Source organism: Oryx dammah, unplaced genomic scaffold (genome assembly GCF_014754425.2).
Source record: "Oryx dammah isolate SB20612 unplaced genomic scaffold, SCBI_Odam_1.1 HiC_scaffold_28, whole genome shotgun sequence".
Lineage (NCBI taxonomy): Eukaryota > Metazoa > Chordata > Mammalia > Artiodactyla > Bovidae > Oryx > Oryx dammah.
The window spans coordinates 56293232-56313116 of record NW_024070212.1 but is presented as its reverse complement, the minus strand read 5'-3'; the positions used below and the strand labels follow the sequence as shown (position 1 = coordinate 56313116).

At 37.1% G+C, this 19885-nt stretch overlaps 1 protein-coding gene across 2 annotated transcripts in view; it reads right to left on the bottom strand.

The window, feature by feature from the left end:
• Positions 1 to 19885, bottom strand: part of COL24A1 (collagen type XXIV alpha 1 chain) — a 392623-nt gene that overhangs the window by 5469 nt on the left and 367269 nt on the right. For both annotated transcript variants that reach the window (XM_040232413.1, XM_040232414.1), the window contains exons 55-59: positions 15227 to 15262; positions 15101 to 15127; positions 7253 to 7318; positions 6447 to 6615; positions 1482 to 1591 (exon numbers count right to left, since the gene is read on the bottom strand). In XM_040232413.1, coding sequence (XP_040088347.1) covers positions 1482 to 1591; positions 6447 to 6615; positions 7253 to 7318; positions 15101 to 15127; positions 15227 to 15262 — 408 coding nt within the window. The remainder of the gene's footprint in view (positions 1 to 1481; positions 1592 to 6446; positions 6616 to 7252; positions 7319 to 15100; positions 15128 to 15226; positions 15263 to 19885) is intronic.

Genomic DNA, 19885 nt, shown 5'->3' with positions numbered 1-19885 from the left:
ATTTAGTTAGCACAGTGCCTGGCAAGGAGTGGGCTTTCTGGTGGGTCACAGTATCATTTCCCAGGTTTTCAGAGGAACAGAAATTAGAATCCAGGTCCCTGATTCCAAGTCTACTATTCTTTCCATTACCTGTGCAGTCTTTCTCAGGTTGAATTTATGGATGGGAGAAATGGGGGAATTGATTCAGCCAAGGAAAGAACTGGAATATGGCTCCTTCCCTGATTTTATCTTCTTTGTACTCCCCTCTCTCCTTTTCTTCCATGAAAACCCAAATAAAAATCCTGGGCTAAAAGCAGGGGCATGAGGGTGATTATGTGGTTAGTTTGGAAGCAAGGCAATCTTACTGCTCCTCATTAGCATTATACATATTCCACAGAAATAGAAGAGTCCTCCCCTGTTCTGCTTTGGGTAACAGTGATGAATGCCTAATGAGATGAGTGGATGAAACACCCTGGTTAATGAGGCGGAGCATTTCAGGAGAAGAGGACAGTCTCATTCTAAGCAGCTGGAGATACTGACACACACTACTTTTTAGCTGATGCCTTCTTATGGTGGAAAAAACATACAGTAGGTCCATATATCAGTTCTTTGTCCATGAAAAATTAGTTCTTGGGAAGGCCAAGGTGCTAACCAGAAAAAGAAAGAAATGCAGTTTTGGTTTCTTTGATATATGTTGTAGGTAGATCCCATGGACAGAGGAGCCTGGTGGGCTGCAGTCCATGGGGTCGCGAAGAGTCAGATACGACTGTGCGACTTCACTTTCACTTTTCACTTTCATGCATTGGAGAAGGAAATGGCAACCCACTCCAGTGTTCTTGCCTGGAGAATCCCAGGGATGGGGGAGCCTGGTAGGCTGCCGTCTATGGAGTCGCACAGAGTTGGACATGACTGAAGCGACTTAGCAGCAGCAGCAGCAGCAAGCTTTAGGAATGAGAAATGCTTGTTACAATACCCAGTGTTATACCAAACTAACTTTTGTTCATTCTAAACATTTAGTTTATAGAATTATACATATAAGATGTTTTAAATAGTACCCAGTAGATATTTCAGGGAGGTTATTTTTGTTCCCAATCACCAAAAATAGCAAGTTTTGTGGCAGAATTCTTCTTTTAATGATGATGATGTCATTTTCAGTAAAAACCTTAGGTAACTGATTACTGAATACAAACACTGCAGCTGTTTTGGAATTTTCTATTGAATGCATGAGCATACAAACATACGTTTTACATTTTTAAAAGGGATTTAAAAAGCACAGTCAGTAGAGTAAGCCAAACTAAGCCAGTCATAAAAATACACAATCAAAATGTCAAGAATTAACAGGATTAGTTTTAAAAACCAAAATGTTTCTTTCTCATATATGGTAGAGAATATCTTGCTTCCACTCATAAAATTCATAGTTATTTAAAGTGGAAGATTTTTTAAAAATCACTATTTACTGATAGTGGGCAAGTACCAGTATATATGCTAAATTCAGAATTTACCTTTGTCACAGAGATAGGAGATAAACATGTCTGACCACCAGCACTGAAATTGCAGAAAACCTCAATGGCATCTGAAGGGCATCCAAGATTTGGATCAATCCAATATTTTCCTATTTATTGTGAAACAAAAATATTTAAATGAGATGCTAAAATATTTCTGAACAATCCTTAAAAAGTATCATACTTTCAACATATTTTTTCACACTTTTTCCTGTTAAAAAACTTAGAAGTTTATAAAAACCATACATTTAAACCAATACATTTAGTGAAAAAATAAAAGCTGCTAGCATTATGTTAAACTGACAGTGAAAATATTATATTTTTCACATACCTATCAATTTAAGGCCATTTCATAATTTTAATAAAAAATAATTGAATGGCTATATCTGTTACTTCATGCTATAGATAAGATGAACTCAGCAACTTAAGTGAATTGTCTACAGTTACAAAGTTAATAGAGAAGTTGAAATTAATGTAGGATATGTTTGCATTTTTGTACTATGTCATTACAGAGCTTAAAAATGAATATATATATTTTAAAAATAGAAACCTCTTCAGTCTCCCTGAGGAAAAATATATCTTTGTTTAACTGATAATTAAAAAGAATAACCATTTTTGTTTCCAGAAGAAAAGTGTACAATTAAATGGTTATTTTTGTGCTTTCTTTTCAGTTTTGTGAGTGGAAAAGACTGAAGTCTCTATAGCCAGTGTAAGCCTGCCAACCTTTGCATCCATTGAGTGTCCAGGAGAATCAAATGGGGCGTAAAGTTGGACTTCAGGACATATTCAAACTGAAAAGTACTGGGGTAGCATCTTAATTCTGGAATAACAGGCTCAGAATACTCAAACAGCACCTTATTCTAAATGCAAAGAGTAGGAATTTTTGAATGAGATGGCCCTGCCTTCTTGCATTAAAAAGGCAAGAAAAAACAAATAGTATTTGTTAAAGGCCACTTTCTATAATAGGTAGAAACTCCTTGTTTGTTTCATTTTTTTTCCCATAGCAAAGATTTCTCTTGCTCATTCTGGGCTTCCCCTGGTCTGTCATTGTAGATTTACATACATCCTCGACCATTCCCCCTCTACTATTCTTCTAATCCTACAAAATGAAAACTTGAATTGTTACTTCCAAGAGTAGGGGACTATCTCTATTGCAGTGGTTTTCAGACTGGTGACGCTGTTAAAACAGCTGGGCCCCACCCCTAGAGTTGCTAAATCATTACATTTGGGGTGAGGCTTGAGAATCTGCATCTAATTCTGGTTCATGATATTTGGAGAATCACTGATTTCCTCAGAATGTTGGACATTTTGTAGTTTGTAGAAATTACAGCTAGCTTTTAAAAAACCAGGATCTGATGCAGGCTTACAGTCTTAACTAATGAGGTAGACATACATCTTGACTCATCACCTCCTCTCATTCAAGAAACAGTTTCCTCTACTATGTGAGCAAACATATAAGCTTTATAAAAGGTTTTCCATCAAGCAAGATCTCATTCTTATATGGGTTGGAGTGCTTTGAACTCAGGCATTGTTGTTCACTGGTGAATTGGTAGGAGGCTTCATATATTTTTTAGGATATAAGCATTATACCATAATACATCTTTTGTAGGCCTAAATGCTTGAACTCAAAATTGGCTCTCTCCTGAGAACACTGCTTCCATGCAAGCCCTTTCTGCCACAGCCTCTACAGCATTGTGCCTGAGTCAGGAAGGGGTCTTTCTTGCTCCTTGTTGCCACTTTCAGACCATTATCCCTGCTTTCAATCTGAGAACACTCCATGGTAAAATTTTTGTCATCACACTCTATCGCCTGTCACCTGTTCCTGTTGCCACCATCATCAGCTTTATTTCTTTGATTTTAGCTTTTGGCTAGCTCTTTATAACCTAATTCGTGGTGATTTTACATCCATGTTGTTGATACTTGTAATATTCTGACCTCTACTCAATTCCTCCAATTCTTTCCCACCAATTTTTTTGTACCCTTTTCCTGTTCTGTTTACTTTCATCATTAACTCCCAAGGCTATGCCCTAGTCTTTTTCTAGGTGTATTACCTACAGCTAGATCTCCTCCGTGATTTCACCTGTCTTCTCATTTTGGCTCATTCCCTCTGGTGTCCTGACTCCAATAATTCTTTGATCCCCTCATTTTTACTCCCAGATTATAGCCCTTTGAAAGCCTGAATCCCCACCATCTGTGGGCTTCGTATTCCAACCTTTGATCCCCTATTGCACTACTCAGTTGCTGGACACACCCAGAGCAAAAGCAGCTGTAAGTGTGTGCCCATTTCTACTGTGTTCTTCAAAATCCTTACTACTTTGTCAGTATTTTATGTTTTTAACTTTTTAAAAAATTTAGTTAGGCAAATTGAATTACCTGCTTCCTAACTGAGAGTGGAAACTCTCCAGCTCCACCATTTTCTCTTAAAACCTGACACAGTTTTAACTGCTACCATTCCTCTAAACTGCTCTTGCAAAGAGCATCAAAGAACTTCCCATTACTAAATCTAGTAATCTAGATAATCTAGTAATCTAGTAATCTAAATCTAGTAATTTTTTCAGTCTTCACCTAACTTGACATTGGCCCAGTAGATCCCTGCCTCTTCAGGCAAACATTTTCTTCACATTCATCTACTTTATCTCATATCTCAGTGACAGCTTCTTCTTAGTTTTCTTTGCTAGTTCCTCCTCAACTCCCTGATCTCTAAACATGGAAGAGTTCTAAGGCACAGTTTTTAGAACTTTAAAAAAATCTACTCTTTAGGTAGTCCTAGAGAGTTTCAGGGCACTAGGTGCTATTTATATGCAAATTACTTTATATATTTTATCCATAACCAGGGCCTCTCTCCTGACCTCTCTCCTGAATAGCCAACTACCTACTTGACATACTTCCTTGAATGTCCTAACAGACATCTCAAATACATCCCAAACTGAACTCCTCATCTTGACTCCAAACTTGCTTCTCTATCTGTATAGACAGCAATTCCACTCTTCTAGGCCCACTCCAGTACTCTAGCCTGGAAACTCCCATGGATGGAGGAGCCTGGTAGGCTGCAGTCCATGGGGTCACACAGAGTCGGACACAACTGAAGCGACTTAGCAGTCCTTTAGTCAAAACTCTTAGCATCATTCTTTATCATTCTGTTTCTCTCAAAATCCATATCTGAATTATCAACAAAAAAACCTGTTGGCTCTACCTTAAAGCTTATCCAAAGATTTAACCATTTCTTACCACTTTCCCACCACTAACTCTAGTCCAAAACATCATCATCCCTTATTGGATTAATTTTGTAGCTTTCTCAATGGCTCCTTCTACCCTGTCCTCATTATATTTGCAATACATCACCAAGAGTAACATTTTCAAAATTTAAGTCAAATCTTGTCATTCCTTTGCTCTAACTCTTCTAAAACTTTCCATCCTATTCAGAGTAAGAGCTGGAGTCTTTTGATTAGCCTATAATATCCTATATAATCTGGTTTCTTGACATCTTTCTGACTTCATTTCCTACCATTCTTCTCCTTATGCACCTCTTCCAGTCACCTTAACCTTCTTGCTAATTGGACATGCTAAACACAGGTTCAGGGTCTTTGCATTTGTTCCTTCTTCCTGGAAAGCTCTTTCCCCCAGATTCCTTGTGGCTTCTTCTCTTACCTCCTCCTGATATTGCTCAAATGTCACTTTCTCAGAGATGATTTATCTACCTACTCTATTTAAAACTTCACCCTCAACCCTACTTTCTATCATATCCCCCCTTCCCTGTTGTTTTGTGTTTTTCTACTGTACTTACAATCTCCTAGTGATGAAAGTATTTGGGGGCAAAAATACTTTCCTGATACCTTGCAAGCCATACAACTTAGCTATTTCTCCTTGAATTAGATTTTAGTAATTGGTATGCCCTATAATGTCTTTGTTCCTTTCTGTTCTATAGAAATATATTTTTATACCCTCAAATATAGGAAAGAGTCAAATTTGATTATGATGGGAAGCTATAACTAGAAATATTATTTGTTTTTGTGATAATCCAAGGTAGGAGACATCTATAGAAGTTAAACATTTTATTAATATAAATAAAACAAATATTTTTGCTACATTTCTAGAATGGAAGATGCTTTTAGACAAATATATATTTATACATGTATATTTGCATGTAAACACATGTGTATAAAAAATAAAATATGAACTACTGTCCATTCTACAGAATTAAGTAACTCATTTTCAAATCAGCATATGTATCATTGTATGTTAGGACTAGAGTTTTTACCAAAAATAACTACTCATATTGATTGTATAGCTGATTATATAGACCCCATCAAAATTAAAATTAAGTGACATATTGTAGCAGACAGGGTTTCCCTGTTAATCATCAGATAGTAATGGCTCCTCCACTTGCTTTAAACCTTTTGCTTGAAGGCTCTATTTTTGCAACTCTGGCTAATGGATTTTGAGGTATCAATGTAAGGATGAGACGATTCCAAGCATGACAAGCCTCCATCTTTATAGTCAGATTCCAAAATGAGGCATTTAAATCCCATTTTATGTAAAAATTAATTTTAGGGAGTATAATAGAGGGGGGAACTATGAGCTCCTTCTTCATGTTGTCAACTCTGGTGGTCCTGACAGATAATATTGTCTGTTAGTTCAAAAGTTTACCTTTCCTATTTTTTTATTGTTAACATGTATTCTAAGCACAGAGTATAAGCGAGTGACATAGATGGGGTAAGAAAATCTGGGGATACATCAGCTTTTGTAGTAGAAGATCTTTATAAAGCAAACCCTTAAAAAAAGGATACTTTGATATCAGAAACCATATTTACCTTAAGAAGTACGTATTTGGTTCTTGATGACCTTAAAATGCCTCTGCCATGGTTTTATCAAAAATCATAAGATTTGGCATAAATACACTAGAAATCTCAAACACACTGAAATGATGAAATGAAATATCACAGTTTAAGGAAACCAATAACTTACCGTCTGATACTTTCTGTTCACAGTTAAGCAAATCTTTGCAGATCTGTGCTGGATTATCTCGTGTGCCAAGAGGATGCTTGATGCTGTGTAGTAAATTGCCAAGATAGTTCAAGGTTTTGAAGATCTCTGCACTGTGGTCAATTAAAGTCACTTCAGTATTCTGGTAGCTCTGCCAAGTCATCATGAAAATCATATTAGCAAAGAAGCATAGAGTAGTCATTACCAGTATGTAACCCAAGTGATCAACAAAGATTAAGACAGAAGAAAAGTGTACTCCTATTGTGTGCAGTGAGTTGAGAGTAGGATGTAAAGAACAATTTATATTTAACTATAAGCGTATTTGTGTTTTGTTAATCTTGATCCTAACAAGAGGTTAAATTCACACTCAAAAGTCTACTTTTCAAGCTGACCTAAAAACCTAAAAATTACTATCCCTACAGCATAATTAAAAAAAAAAACCTTATATACAATGAATAAATAGAGCTTAAGAAAAATGAATAATGATACTAGATAGATGCCATTTTAAGAAATGGCTAACTTCATTTAACTATTTTCTTCTGTAATACCAAATTCTTATTTTGAAAATCCTTTGACAATATTTTTGTTTTAAATGTTTTCCTTAAAAATCTTATACACGTATTTCTGTTTATTAAAATTGTTTTCTTTGTCCTTAAAAATGGTTTCATTACTTTTAATCTCTTGTAAATACAGGCCTTGAGATAAAGTCACATTTTGGCCTCTGAAAAAATATTTCTGTTTAATTTGTAGATTGAGTGTGCCAATGTAAATAAAGGCAGATATATTACCTCCATCTGTAGGGCAGTATGTGATTCAATCAAGGCTTGAATAGCAGCATTGATATCCATTTGTTTCTGTGTAAAACAAAACCATTTGCGATTAGCAATAAGATCAACACTGAGTGCTCTAAAGTGAAGGCTATAAATTCTGAAAGCACTGCTGTTAAAGCATACTAGACTTATTATCTGAATTTGTAACTCTTATGGTTAGACTGATCTCACAAATATTGCCTAGCTATCTGAAAGGACAATATGCTGCCTTCATCCAAATTTCAAAAGTCTCCTAATTAAAACAGGACCAAAGTCCAGAGTTCGCAAATGAAAAACTATTTGTCTCTGCTGCCTGAAAACACACACAAAAGTTACTTACATGGAAGAAGAATGAAATATGATCCCCTCTGTTAATAAATTGTAAAGTGAAGAATAAATAACTGTAGTAATTTTTAACAGTTACATTCTTGGAAGAAGTAGAATAAAATATTACTGTCCTGAGGTAGTCACCACATTAGTTTAATCTGATACTTCTGTGGTCTTAAAAACAATTTCTGAAGTTGGAAAATGTGTCAAGTCCCAAAAGAAATAATACAACATAAATACAATCTCCTCCAGAATTTAATAAAAGATATTTTTAGAGAAAGACCCAGAATAACCATTAGTAAAATGTCTTTTCGTATTTTATTTTTAAAAAAGCTTGGAAACTAGAAGCATAAGTTGGGAGAAAATTCTGTGAAATGGCATTTGTGTGAGAAATCAAGCATCTGATTTCTTTCAGAATGATTGTACTGCTGAGATATCTTTTTACTTGCAAGTCCATATAATAGAAACTCTTTTCAACATCTCCCATAACTCATGGTTGATAATTTGGAAAACTATTTAAAATGATGGGACAATCAACAAAATATACTCATCCTTGCCTCAACATGTGGTTTTCATGTTGGAAAATATTTGACTCATTCTGCATATGTATGCCGCCAAACACATATTGAGGATAAAATGGTAAGCAAATAATACAAAACAAAACAACCTTGCCCTTGTAGAGCTAAAGTTTAGAGGTCAAAAAAGGCATCAATCAAATAATCTAAAACATAACACATTTACAAATTGGGATATGTGCTATTAAAGAAAAGTACATGGACATATAAGAGAAATTATGGAGTCTTATTTAATCAAATTTGGAGGATATAAGAGACCTGGAAGGACTAGATCTGCATAGGCTTCCTGGAGGTAGTGATATTTGAACTGAGATCTGAAGAATAAATATGAATTGTTAGGAGAACGGGTGGGAGAGTTTTCTAGGCAGAGGTGCCAACACAAAGGCCTGGAGATAGAGAAGCATGGCCTACTCAAGAAGAAAGGCTTTAGCATTAAAAATTCTGTGCAAGTTAATTCTGACCATCATGTTTGTGAGAATTGGCAGATTTTGGACATGGGTCACAAAAAAATATTGGCACTAAATATGGGCAATTGACTTAAGTAGGATGGGCTTCCCTGGTGGCTCAGAGGTTAAAGCATCTGCCTGCAATGCGGGAGACCTGGGTTCGATCCCTGGGTCAGGACGGTCCCCTGGAGAAGGAAATGGCAACCCACTCCAGTATTCTTGCCTGGAGAATCCCATGGACGGAGGAGCTTGGTGGGCTACAGTCCATGGGGTCGCAAAGAGTCAGACACGACTTAAGTAGGAAACAAGAGCCACCTTTAATTGTCATTAGAGCTTTGATCATAGAAAATCTAGCAATAAGCAGTTCTCAGGCTCTTCTGACTCAGGACCCTGTTGTACTTTTAAATAAACAAATGTAAAGGGCTTTAAATAACTTTTGTTTATGTGAATTATAGCTTTTGATATTTACCATAGTATGAATTAAAATATAAAATTTAAAACTGTGTTAATTACTTTAAATAAATCTATTACATGTTAATATAAATATTTTTAATGAAAAATTAACTTTTGAAAACTAAAAAATTTGTAAGAATGGCACTGTTTTATACTTATGTATTCTCTTTAATGTCTGAATTGATAGGAAATAGCTAGATTCTCATATTTGCTTCTATTTTCAATCTGTTAAAATGTTATTTTAGCTGAACTATGTGAAGAACTATATGAAATATATGAAGAAAATCTGGCCTAAAAGAAGATATGCAGTTGGCAAGAAAATATTTCAGTAGCCTTTTCAAATAATTGTGGATATTCTTCTTTGATATTATACCACAACTAGACAGGTCAGTTCAGTTGCTCAGTCGGTCCAACTCTTTGCGACCCAACGAATCGCAGCACGCCAGGCCTCCCTGTCCATCACCATCTCCCGGAGTTCACTCAGACTCACGTCCATCGAGTCCGTGATGCCATCCCATCCTTGGTCATCCCCTTCTCCTCCTGCCCCCAATCCCTCCCAGCATCAGAGTCTTTTCCAATGAGTCAACTCTTCTCATGAGGTGGCCAAAGTACTGGAGCTTCAGCTTTAGCATCATTCCTTCCAAAGAAATCCCAGGATTGATCTCCTTCAGAATGGACTGGTTGGATCTCCTTCCGTGGCTGAGAGGTTAAAGCCTCTGCCGCATTGCAGTCTGCCCGCAATGCAGGAGACCCGGGTTTGATCCCTGGATCGGGAAGATCCCCTGGAGAAGGAATGGTAACCCACTCCAGTATTCTTGCCTGGAGAATCCCATGGATGGAGGAGCCTGGTAGGCTACAGTCCACGGGGTCGCAAAGAGTCAGACACGACTGAGCGACTTCACTCACGACTAGACAAGTGCGAGTTAATTAAGTGTTAGTTGAAATGTGAAGTCTGAAAACTTATCTATGAATTTTATACTCATATTAAAATCTATTAATCTATCAAACTTAAAAGATGGATTCTAAAAAAAAAATCATTTACCTATTTTGTTAAAAATCATGATTTTTAAAAAATTCATGATTCAATTACTTGGAAAATGGTTAATGAAATAATGCAGTCCTTCCAAATACATGTTTTATTATGTTGTATCAAAAGATTACATTTATTAACATCATCACCAATCCCATCAGAAAAACATAACTATTGGGAAGTTTTCAAACTTATAATAGATACAAGCTTTCAATTGTTACTGTTGCTTGAAAGCTTGAAATTTATTATTGGTATCAAGTTGTCAGTTGTTCTCCTTAAAATGACAGGCTCACTTAATTCATTTTCAAGAAAATATCTGCCAAATCCTCATGTTTAAACAACTGTCATTCTGACAATTAAAAATGGTGTTCCATGAAAAAAGCAGCTAGTTCAGCTTGCAACTGAATTCCACAAGCACTTTTGAGTCAACCATTGTACTTCAATGCAGCAGAACTGATCTATATGCTTTTCCATTTTATCACACAGAATATTTAAAAAATGTGTGCTGAAGATCAGAGACTTAGGAGACAGGAAAAATGGTGGACTAATGACCTCCCAGAATTCTCTCTTTTATAAAAGCAATGAGAAAACTGGAAAAAAGAATGTCAGAATGAAGTATTTCAGAATTACAGAAATTAACAAAATGCTTGCTGTAAATCCGGGGAGCATTCACTTCAGAAAAATAGTTGAATTTTAGGAAGGGCAGCGAGCTCTGTAAAGCTTTAATTTGCTCTATTCCATGCCTCTCTTTCCAGCTCTGTGGTAGCTTTGAAAACCAACAGCCTGCAATTGCAGTGAAAACAAGAAGCCTGGAAACCACAGGAGGGAGTAGAATGGGGCTGAGAGTTGCTTCAAAGCCTCCTTTCCAGTGAAATGTTGTTATTTGACCTGTCTGGTGGTTCCCTTAAAGCCACCACTTGCAAGCCTGTCTTTATTTTACCTGACTCAGAGCTCACTCAGTGCAGAAAGTCTTTCCTAAGGAACATTAAAAAAATTTTAGATGGAATTGTTTAACTTTGTGGCTGCTAGAAACATTAGAAGACAGTTGGGGCAAACAGGCAAAAATCAGGGAATGAGATGTCCTTAGAAATTCTGAGATGCTCTGGTGTGACATATTCCTGGAAATGCATAGGGCTGGGCACATGATCAGAAAAACACAAGAAGGTCCTAAGCGCTCTCCTCTGGCTCATCTTCAGGCTCTGTGAAAATAGGAATCTGTCAGTTGCCTGGCTGAGAACTGAAGGGATGCTCCAACATGCTCACAGAGACCCTTGGCAAAAACTGGGAAACATTAGTTCTGGCATTTAAGGAAACCTCTCCTCAACCCTTAGTTGACCACTAAACTAACTGAGTAGAGACTTTAGTGTTCCCATATGTCAAAGAACACAGACTTTATTAGGAAAAGTCACTAAATAATAAAAACAACAAATAACACTAAACACTAAGGTTGGGGTGAATAATTTGACTTTCAGAGATGCCACTCTATATTATTTAAGATGTCCAGTTTTCAAGAAAAAGTGACAAGCCATGCTAAGTAACATTACATGGGAAAAAAAGCAATCAATGGAAATTGTCCCTGTGGAAGCCTACATGTTGAATGTAGTAGACAAAACTTTGATTAGTTATTTTAGATATATTCAAAGAACTAAAGGAAATCATGTCTACAGAACTAAAGCATGAAAAAATGTCTTACCAAATAAAAAATGTAAGGAGATAGAAATTGTAGAAAAGAACCAAGTATAAGTTTTACAGTTGAACGTTAACAGTAACAGAAATCAAAATTTACTTGAGAGGCTCAACTGTAGATTTCAGTAGACAACGAAGAATCAGTGAGCTTAAAAACAGTTTAGTGAGATTATCCAGTCAGAGGACTAAAAAGAAAAATTAATGCAGAAAATGAATAGACTCATAGACCTACAGACACCATAAAACATACCAATGTATGCATGATGGGAGTCTCAGAAAAAAGGGGGCAGAAAGAATATTTCAAGAAGTAATTGCTGGAAATTTCCCAAATTTGATGAAAAATATTAATCTCTGCATCCAAGAAGCTCATTGAATTCCCCTGCTGCTGCTACTGCTAAGTCGCTTCAGTCGTGTTTGACTCTGTGTGACCCCATAGACGGCAGCCCACCAGGCTCCCCTGTCCCTGGGATTCTCCCGGCAAGAACACTGGAGTGGGTTGCCATTTCCTTCTCCAATGCATGAAAGTGAAAGTGAAGTTGCCCAGTCGTGTCCGACTCTTCGAGACCCCATGGTCTGCAGCCTACCAGGCTCCTCCATCCATGGGATTTTCCAGGCAAGAGTACTGGAGTGGGGTGCCATTGCCTTCTCCATGAATTCCCCTAGATACCTCATAATCAAACTGTTGAAAGCTAAAAATAGAGAATCTTGATTGCAGAGAGAAGGATTCATCATATCCAAGGGATGGGATTTTTCACCAAAAACCATAAAGGTAAGAAAGCAGTAGGATGACATATTTGGAGTGCTGAAAGAAAAAGACTGTCAACCAAGAATTCTATATCCAGTAAAACCATCCTTCAAGAAGAAGGAAAAATGAAGACATGCCTATATAAACAAAAGCTGAGGTAATTTATCAGTAGCAAACCCTTCCTAGAAAAACAATAAAGGGAGTCCTTTGGACAGAAATAAAGGATACAAAACAGAAGTTTGAATCCACATGAAGAAATAAATATCACTGGTAAAGATAACTATACTAGTAACTATAAAAGAGAGTATATATCCCAAACAATTTTGAAGAAGGACAACAAAGTCGGAGGTTTCATACTTTAATTTCAAAACTTACTACAAAGTTAACAATAATCAAAACAGTGTGGTACTGGCATACAGATGGACACATAGATCAATGAAATAGAGTGCAGGAATAAACCCTTACACATATGGTTAAATAGTTTTTGAGAAAGGTGTGAAGGCCATTCCCTATGAAGAATAGTCTGTCAACAAATAGTGCTGGAAAAATTTGATATCCACATGAAACCCAATGAAGTTATATTCTTACTTATAAACAAAAATTAACTCAAAATGGGTCAGATAATTAAAGGTATGAGCTAAAACTCTAAAACTCTTAGAAGAAAATATATGGGAAGTGCTTCATGACATTGGATTTGGCACTGATTTCTTGTAGATAAAACCAAAGCTAAGGTTCCAGTGGTCATGTATGGATGTAAGAATTGGTCTGTGAAGAAAGCTGAGCACCAAAGAATTGATGCTTTTGAACTGTGGTGTTGGAGAAGACTCTTGAGAGTCCCTTGGACTGCAAGGAGATCCAACCAGTCCATTCTGAAGGAGATCAGCCCTGGGATTTCTTTGGAAGGAATGATGCTAAAGCTGAAACTCCAGTACTTTGACCACCTCATGCGAAGAGTTGACTCATTGGAAAAGACTCTGATGCTGGGAGGGGTTGGGGACAGGAGGAGAAGGGGACGAGAGAGGATGAGATGGCTGGATGGCATCACTGACTCAATGGACGTGAGTCTGAGTGAACTCTGGGAGATGGTGATGGACAGGAAGGCCTGGCTTCCTGTGATTCATGGGGTCGCAGGGAGTCGGACACGACTGAGCGACTGAACTGAACTGAACTGAAGGTAACAACACAGTATACAGCACACATATTTTTTCATTTAATACTCTTACTGATTCCTCAAAGTTACAGATTCTTATCCACATTGTTCTCAGAGCAAAAATCTCTCACGAGTCCTAATTCATTTGGCTGTATAGGAACACAAATATTTTCCAAGTGAGAGAGGGAAATGGTGACCACAAATCTGGCACTTTAATGTAAACATTTTCACTAAACACATTTAATTTACCAATGATGTATCATCTTTCTACAACTTGTTCTTTATTAGGAAGGCACCTATGATATATCAAAGTCATTATAAAGGCAACTGATCAGGGTTTTTCTAACCCATGCAGTGTGATGATTGAGGAGGAAAGGAAGAACAGAGAAGTGGGGAGTAAAGATTTTTTTAAAAGAGACATTTGCACTGATGTTCATACCAGGGAAGGTTTCAATCCCCATCATACAGAAAGGGGGAATAATTTTTTTAAAAAAATCTTAGAGAAATAGATCTGTTTCCAAGGAGACAATCTTCCTGCGGCACTTTGCTTGAAAGTTTTCCCTTGTCCTGAAGAAAAGCTGAGGGAAATGAAGAGTTCCTGACCTGCCGGGAGTGGATTGCACTCCCAGTGATCTGCCAGCCTTAAATTTCAAAGATCCAAAGCAGAGAAGTACGTAAGCAAGACTTGGAAGGCATGGGACTGGCCATTTGTCTGAACTGGGTAGCCATTAGTGAATCTTGGTTAGGCAGGAAATCAGACCAAAGACTGCTGTATTAGACCAGAATTCTGTAGAAATGGGGCATGGGTGAGACCTCTTGTAAGAAGTGGGAAAACAAAGATATTACCAAGTTGGACAGTGGATACAACACACAACAGAAATCAATCTGAAACACTGAGGCCAGGAGATGATAGCTGATAATGAAGCTACAGAAGTATCGCCTCAAAGATAGGAGTAGCGAGTTTGGGGTTATAATAAATAACAAGCAAATACTGATACACGAGAAGTCCAAGGGCTTCCACAGCCACCAGCAGCTGAGAAGGATTCATGCAAACCTTAAAAACATGGAAAACTCTGGTTGACAAAAAAGAACATTTGAAGAAGGAGAGCTAGGATTCTGAAACAGGAAGAAATGGAGGGAGTTCTTTGTGAGTACTAATTATGTCAGACATTGTGCTGAGGACTTTACTTATTTAAAACTCAAATCCATCCAAAATAGTAGGAGATACCATCCTATTTTATAGACAAAAAGTCTGAAGCCCAGATTTAAAGTTCTATTAGAGTTGTGAAGACCCTATATCAGATTAACAAAAAGAACAGAGGTAGGCAAAAGGGATACCTTTAACAGAGAGTTAATAGAAGAAGCTTAGAAAAAAATTATACTAAAGTAAAATGAACAAAATCAAGAAGACTTACTCTTGGGCCAGGTGCTCCAGGTGGACCCTATAATAAAAAAAAAAATTTAAGTACTTAGTAGATATCTCAAACCAAGCAGGTGCATAAGCATCAATGGTAAACAGATATAAATATAAATAAACTCACTGGAGGCCCTGGTTGACCTCTTGGTCCTTGGGGACCCTAGGAGAAATGGAGACAAAGCACAGTATGTATACATTATAGTTTTGATTTGGTATATAAACAAAACTATTAAGATTCAACTGATATCATTGCCTTTTTGTACAAGGCAAGTGATAAGATTCAGTTATTTTAGTATTTTGAGGTTGTATGTTCTTGAATTCAGCTATCACCCACATTCATGAACAAGCTGTATATATAATCTCATATTTTGTTGATATCACTAGAAACCAAATTTATTAATTTTAAACTGAAAAATGTAAAATTTAAAAATGTTAATTATAAGTATGTTTTCCCTGCTATTTCTATCTACCATTCACCTAATGGTAAAAAAAAAAGGAAACTTCAATATTCTTGTGAAAAAGTGAAAGTGTTAGTCACTCAGTCACATCTGACTCTTTGCGACCCCATGCACTGTAGCCCATCAGGCTCATCTGTCAGTGGAATTTTCCAGACAAGAATACTGGAGTGGGTAGTCATTCCCTTCTGCAGGGGATCTTCAAAAGCCAGGAATTGAACCTGGGTCTTCTGCATTGTAGGCAGATTCTTTACTGTCTGAGCCACCAGGGAAGTCCAGTATCCTTAAACATCTTTTCCTTCAACATCTAACTATAATTTGGTTACCCATTACTCTTGATCTGACCTCCAAATCTTTCCCAAATACAAATGCTCCATCCTTATAGTAAATGTCTTAGTTTAGTGCCCATCACATTATGGACTATGTTTGTGTCCCCTCCTAAATTCATATACTGAAGCCCTAGTCTCCAAGATAGGGGTCTTTTGGAGCTAATTAAATCATGTGGTGCCTCTATGAACTGCAGTGCCCTTATAAAGAGAGAAAATGCAGAGATGATCTTTCTCGACATGTGAGGTTGTAGTAAGAAGGCAGCTATCTGCAAACCAGGTGGAGAACCCTCACTAGACATTAAATCTGTTAGCACCTTGATCTTGGATTACCCAGTCTCCAGAACAATGAAAAATAATGTTTGTTGTTTAAGCCATCTAGTCCATGGCAATTAGTTATAGAAGCCCTAGCTAAGATCATGTGACTAGTTTGACTTACTGACTTTTTCCTTTCTACTAAGCTAACTACATTCTACTTATAAAATAGAAATCTAAATATATCATTGTTTAATTAAAATCATCCCATGGCTTTTTGCTGCTTAGTGAATGAAGTATACATTTCTTATCAGTTAAATACAAAAGTATATGTTCTTAGTCAATGTGCACCCCTGCCTTTTCAAAAACTTATTTTTTCTGGAACTTATTTCCACTTACTCTCCTCAACACATCCTAAACTCCATATATAACCAACTACTTGTGGATCTCTGAATCATCCAAGTTCTATCACACATACATTCTTTTGCATGTACTATTTCCTTGATCAGGAATGCTCCTCCTTCCCTTTTCTATTTAATCCCTATTATTCTTCCAATACTTGTTTAAAACTCTCTACCCACCTTGACACTTTCCTCCTCTTCAACTAACCACTTATGCATTCCTGTGGACCTCTAAAAGTGTCTTCAGTTCAGTTCAGTCGCTCAGTTGTGCCCGACTCTTTGCAACCTCGTGAACCATAGCAAGCCAGGCCTCCCTGTCCATCACCAACTCCTGGAGTTTACCCAAACTCATGTCCATTGAGTTGGTAATGCCATCCAACCATCTTATCCTCTGTTGTCCCCTTCTCCTCCTGCCCTCAATCTTTCCCAACATCAGGGTCTTTTCAAATGAGTCAGCTCTTTGCATCAGGTGGCCAAAAAGATTGGAGTTCAGTTTCAACATCAGTCCTTCTAATGGACACCCAGGACTGATTTCCTTTAGGATGGGCTGGTCGGATCTCCTTGCAGTCCAAGGGACTCTCAAGAGTCTTCTCCAACATCACAGTTCAAAAGCATCAATTCTTCTGTGCTCAGTTTTCTTTACAGTCCAACTCTCACATCCATACATGACTACTGGAAAAACCATAGCCTTGACTAGATGAACCTTTGTTGACAAAGTAATGTCTCTGCTTTTTAATATGCTATCTAGGTTGGTCATAACTTTCCTTCCAAGGAGTAAATGTCTTTTAATTTCATGGCTGCGATCACCATCTGCAGTGATTTTAAAAGTGTCTTAGTCACTCTTTAATTTTCTAGAACAGGAACAGTGCCTGATACACAGTAGATGTTCAAAGATTGTTAACAAATGAATGAGGTTAAAATTAACTTGTATTAGTTTAGAAATTAAAAATAGTTAAACATTTAACTATTCTATTTTCTAAACTAATATAGTTTGGTATATAGTAAAATATGAAAAGTTATGCTGACTTTTTCCAAAATGAACAATAGTAATCACTGTTAAGAATGCTCAAAATTTAACTTACTTGATGGTCAACTGAACGTTAAAACTACATTGATTCAGATTCAGATTATGGTTAAAAGGTGACAAAGCAAAATTTATCCTCAACTGAGTTTTGGATAATCTTGATGCTATGCTTGATTAAGTATCTTTTATGCCAAAGCTGTTGGTTCTAAATATACTGTGATAAGAAGAACCACAACACATAGTAACTTAAAAAGGATAGAGTACTCCAACACCATGTCCGTTGGACGTTTCTTAGTTTGCATGGTTTATGGTTATAACTTAAAGCAGAAAATGCATAAAACTTTTGCCCCAGAAGCTGCATGATAAGTTAGAGAAATTTCGTGTTGGACAGCCTTTTAAATATACAAAGGCTCAGAGTGAAACTTGCTGTGTAAGTTTCTCCATTTTGGATCAACATTGTAAAAATAAACTTTTTACCCTACGTAGCATATTTTTAGGAAAATTGCACTGAAGGTTTAGTACAAAATATCTATCTTATCTTTGAAAAAGCTTTTTGTCATAGAAAGAAGAAACTATTTTTACTGAGCTTGTTATCCAGAACAAATTAGATCACCACAAATATGACAAAATGAAATAAATTCAAACTAAACAAGACAGGGCAGGACAACCCCAATGAAATAAGTGCATAGAATAAGGCCAAGTAAAACAAATTATTATTCCAACAATAAAATATTTATTAGTTTTTTTCATTCTTTTACCTAACCCACTACTAAGGAAAAGTGACTCACTTTCTCTAGATATTATATAAACAAGCATGTAAAGAAGGTTATCATACAGTTTATAATAAAACCATATTGTCTATGTTCATTTCCTATAAGAGAAACCAAATTAATGTGAATAATTATGGATGTTATTTGGCTATAGTGAAAGCACTACCTTTACAAATAAATTCGCTCTCCATTTAATTCCACAAGCTGGAATCAAGGTTGCCGGGAGAAATACCAATAACCTCAGATATGCAGATGACACCACCTTATGGCAGAAAGTGAGGAAGAACTAAAGAGCCTCTTGATCAAAGTGAAAGAGGAGAGTGAAAAACTTGGCTTAAAGCTCAACATTCAGAAAACTAAGGTCAGGGCATCCAGTCCCATCACTTCATGACAAATAAATGGGGAAACAGTGGACACAGTGGCTGACTTTATTTTCCTGGGCTCCAAAATCACTGCAGATGGTGAATGCAGCCATGAAATTAAAAGACGCTTACTTCTTGGAAGGACAGTTATGACCAACCTAGACAGCATATTAAAAAGCAGAGACACTATTTTGCCAACAAAAGTCCATCTAGTCAAGGCTATGGTTTTTCCAGTGGTCATGTATGGATGTGAGAGATGGACTATAAAGAAGGCTGAGCGCTGAAGAATTGATGCTTTTGAACTGTGGTGTTGGAGAAGATCTTGAGAGTCCCTTGGACTGCAAGGAGATCCAACCAGTCCATCTTAAAGGAGATCAGTCCTGGGTGTTCATTGGAGGGACTGATGTTGAAGCTGAAACTCCAATACTTTGGCCACCTGATGAGAAGAGCTGATTCATTTGAAAAGACCCTGATGCTGGGAGGGATTGGGGGCAGGAGGAGAAGGGGATGACAGAGGATGAGATGGTTGGATGGCATTACCAACTCAATGGACATGGGTTTGGGTGGACTCCAGGAGTTGGTGATGGACAGGGAGGCATGGTGTGCTACGGTTCAGGGGGTCAAAAAGAGTCAGACACAACTGAGCGACTGAACTGAACTGATCCTTCAAAAGTAACATTCTTTTTCATTAAACTTGAAAAATACTGTTAAGCGTATGTCCTTAAACCTCAGCATGTTATATTTTGCCTTTATGAAAATGAAGTCTTGATTTTGTTTCATGATATACTTTCCCTTAGGCTGATGTGAGTTTGAGTGAACTCCAGGAGTTGGTGATGGACAGGGAGGCCTGGCGTGCTGTGATTCATGGGGTCACAAAGAGTCGGACACGACTGAGCAACTGAACTGAACTGAACTGAGGTAGAGAGAGCTTCCCTTTCATCATTTAAATACAGAAACCTGTCTGATAGGATGTTTAGCAGCATCAGTGGTCTCTACACAATAGACACCACTTGGAACTCTCTCTTTTCTGCAGTGTGACAAAAATGTCTCCACACATTGCCAAATGTCTCATGGGTAGGGGTGCAATATGGCTCCTGCTTGAGAACCTCTGGTTTAGTGGGTTTAATTAGGAGTTTAGAAATATTAAATAAGACTATTAGACAGTTGGAGAAGGAAATGGCAAGCCACTC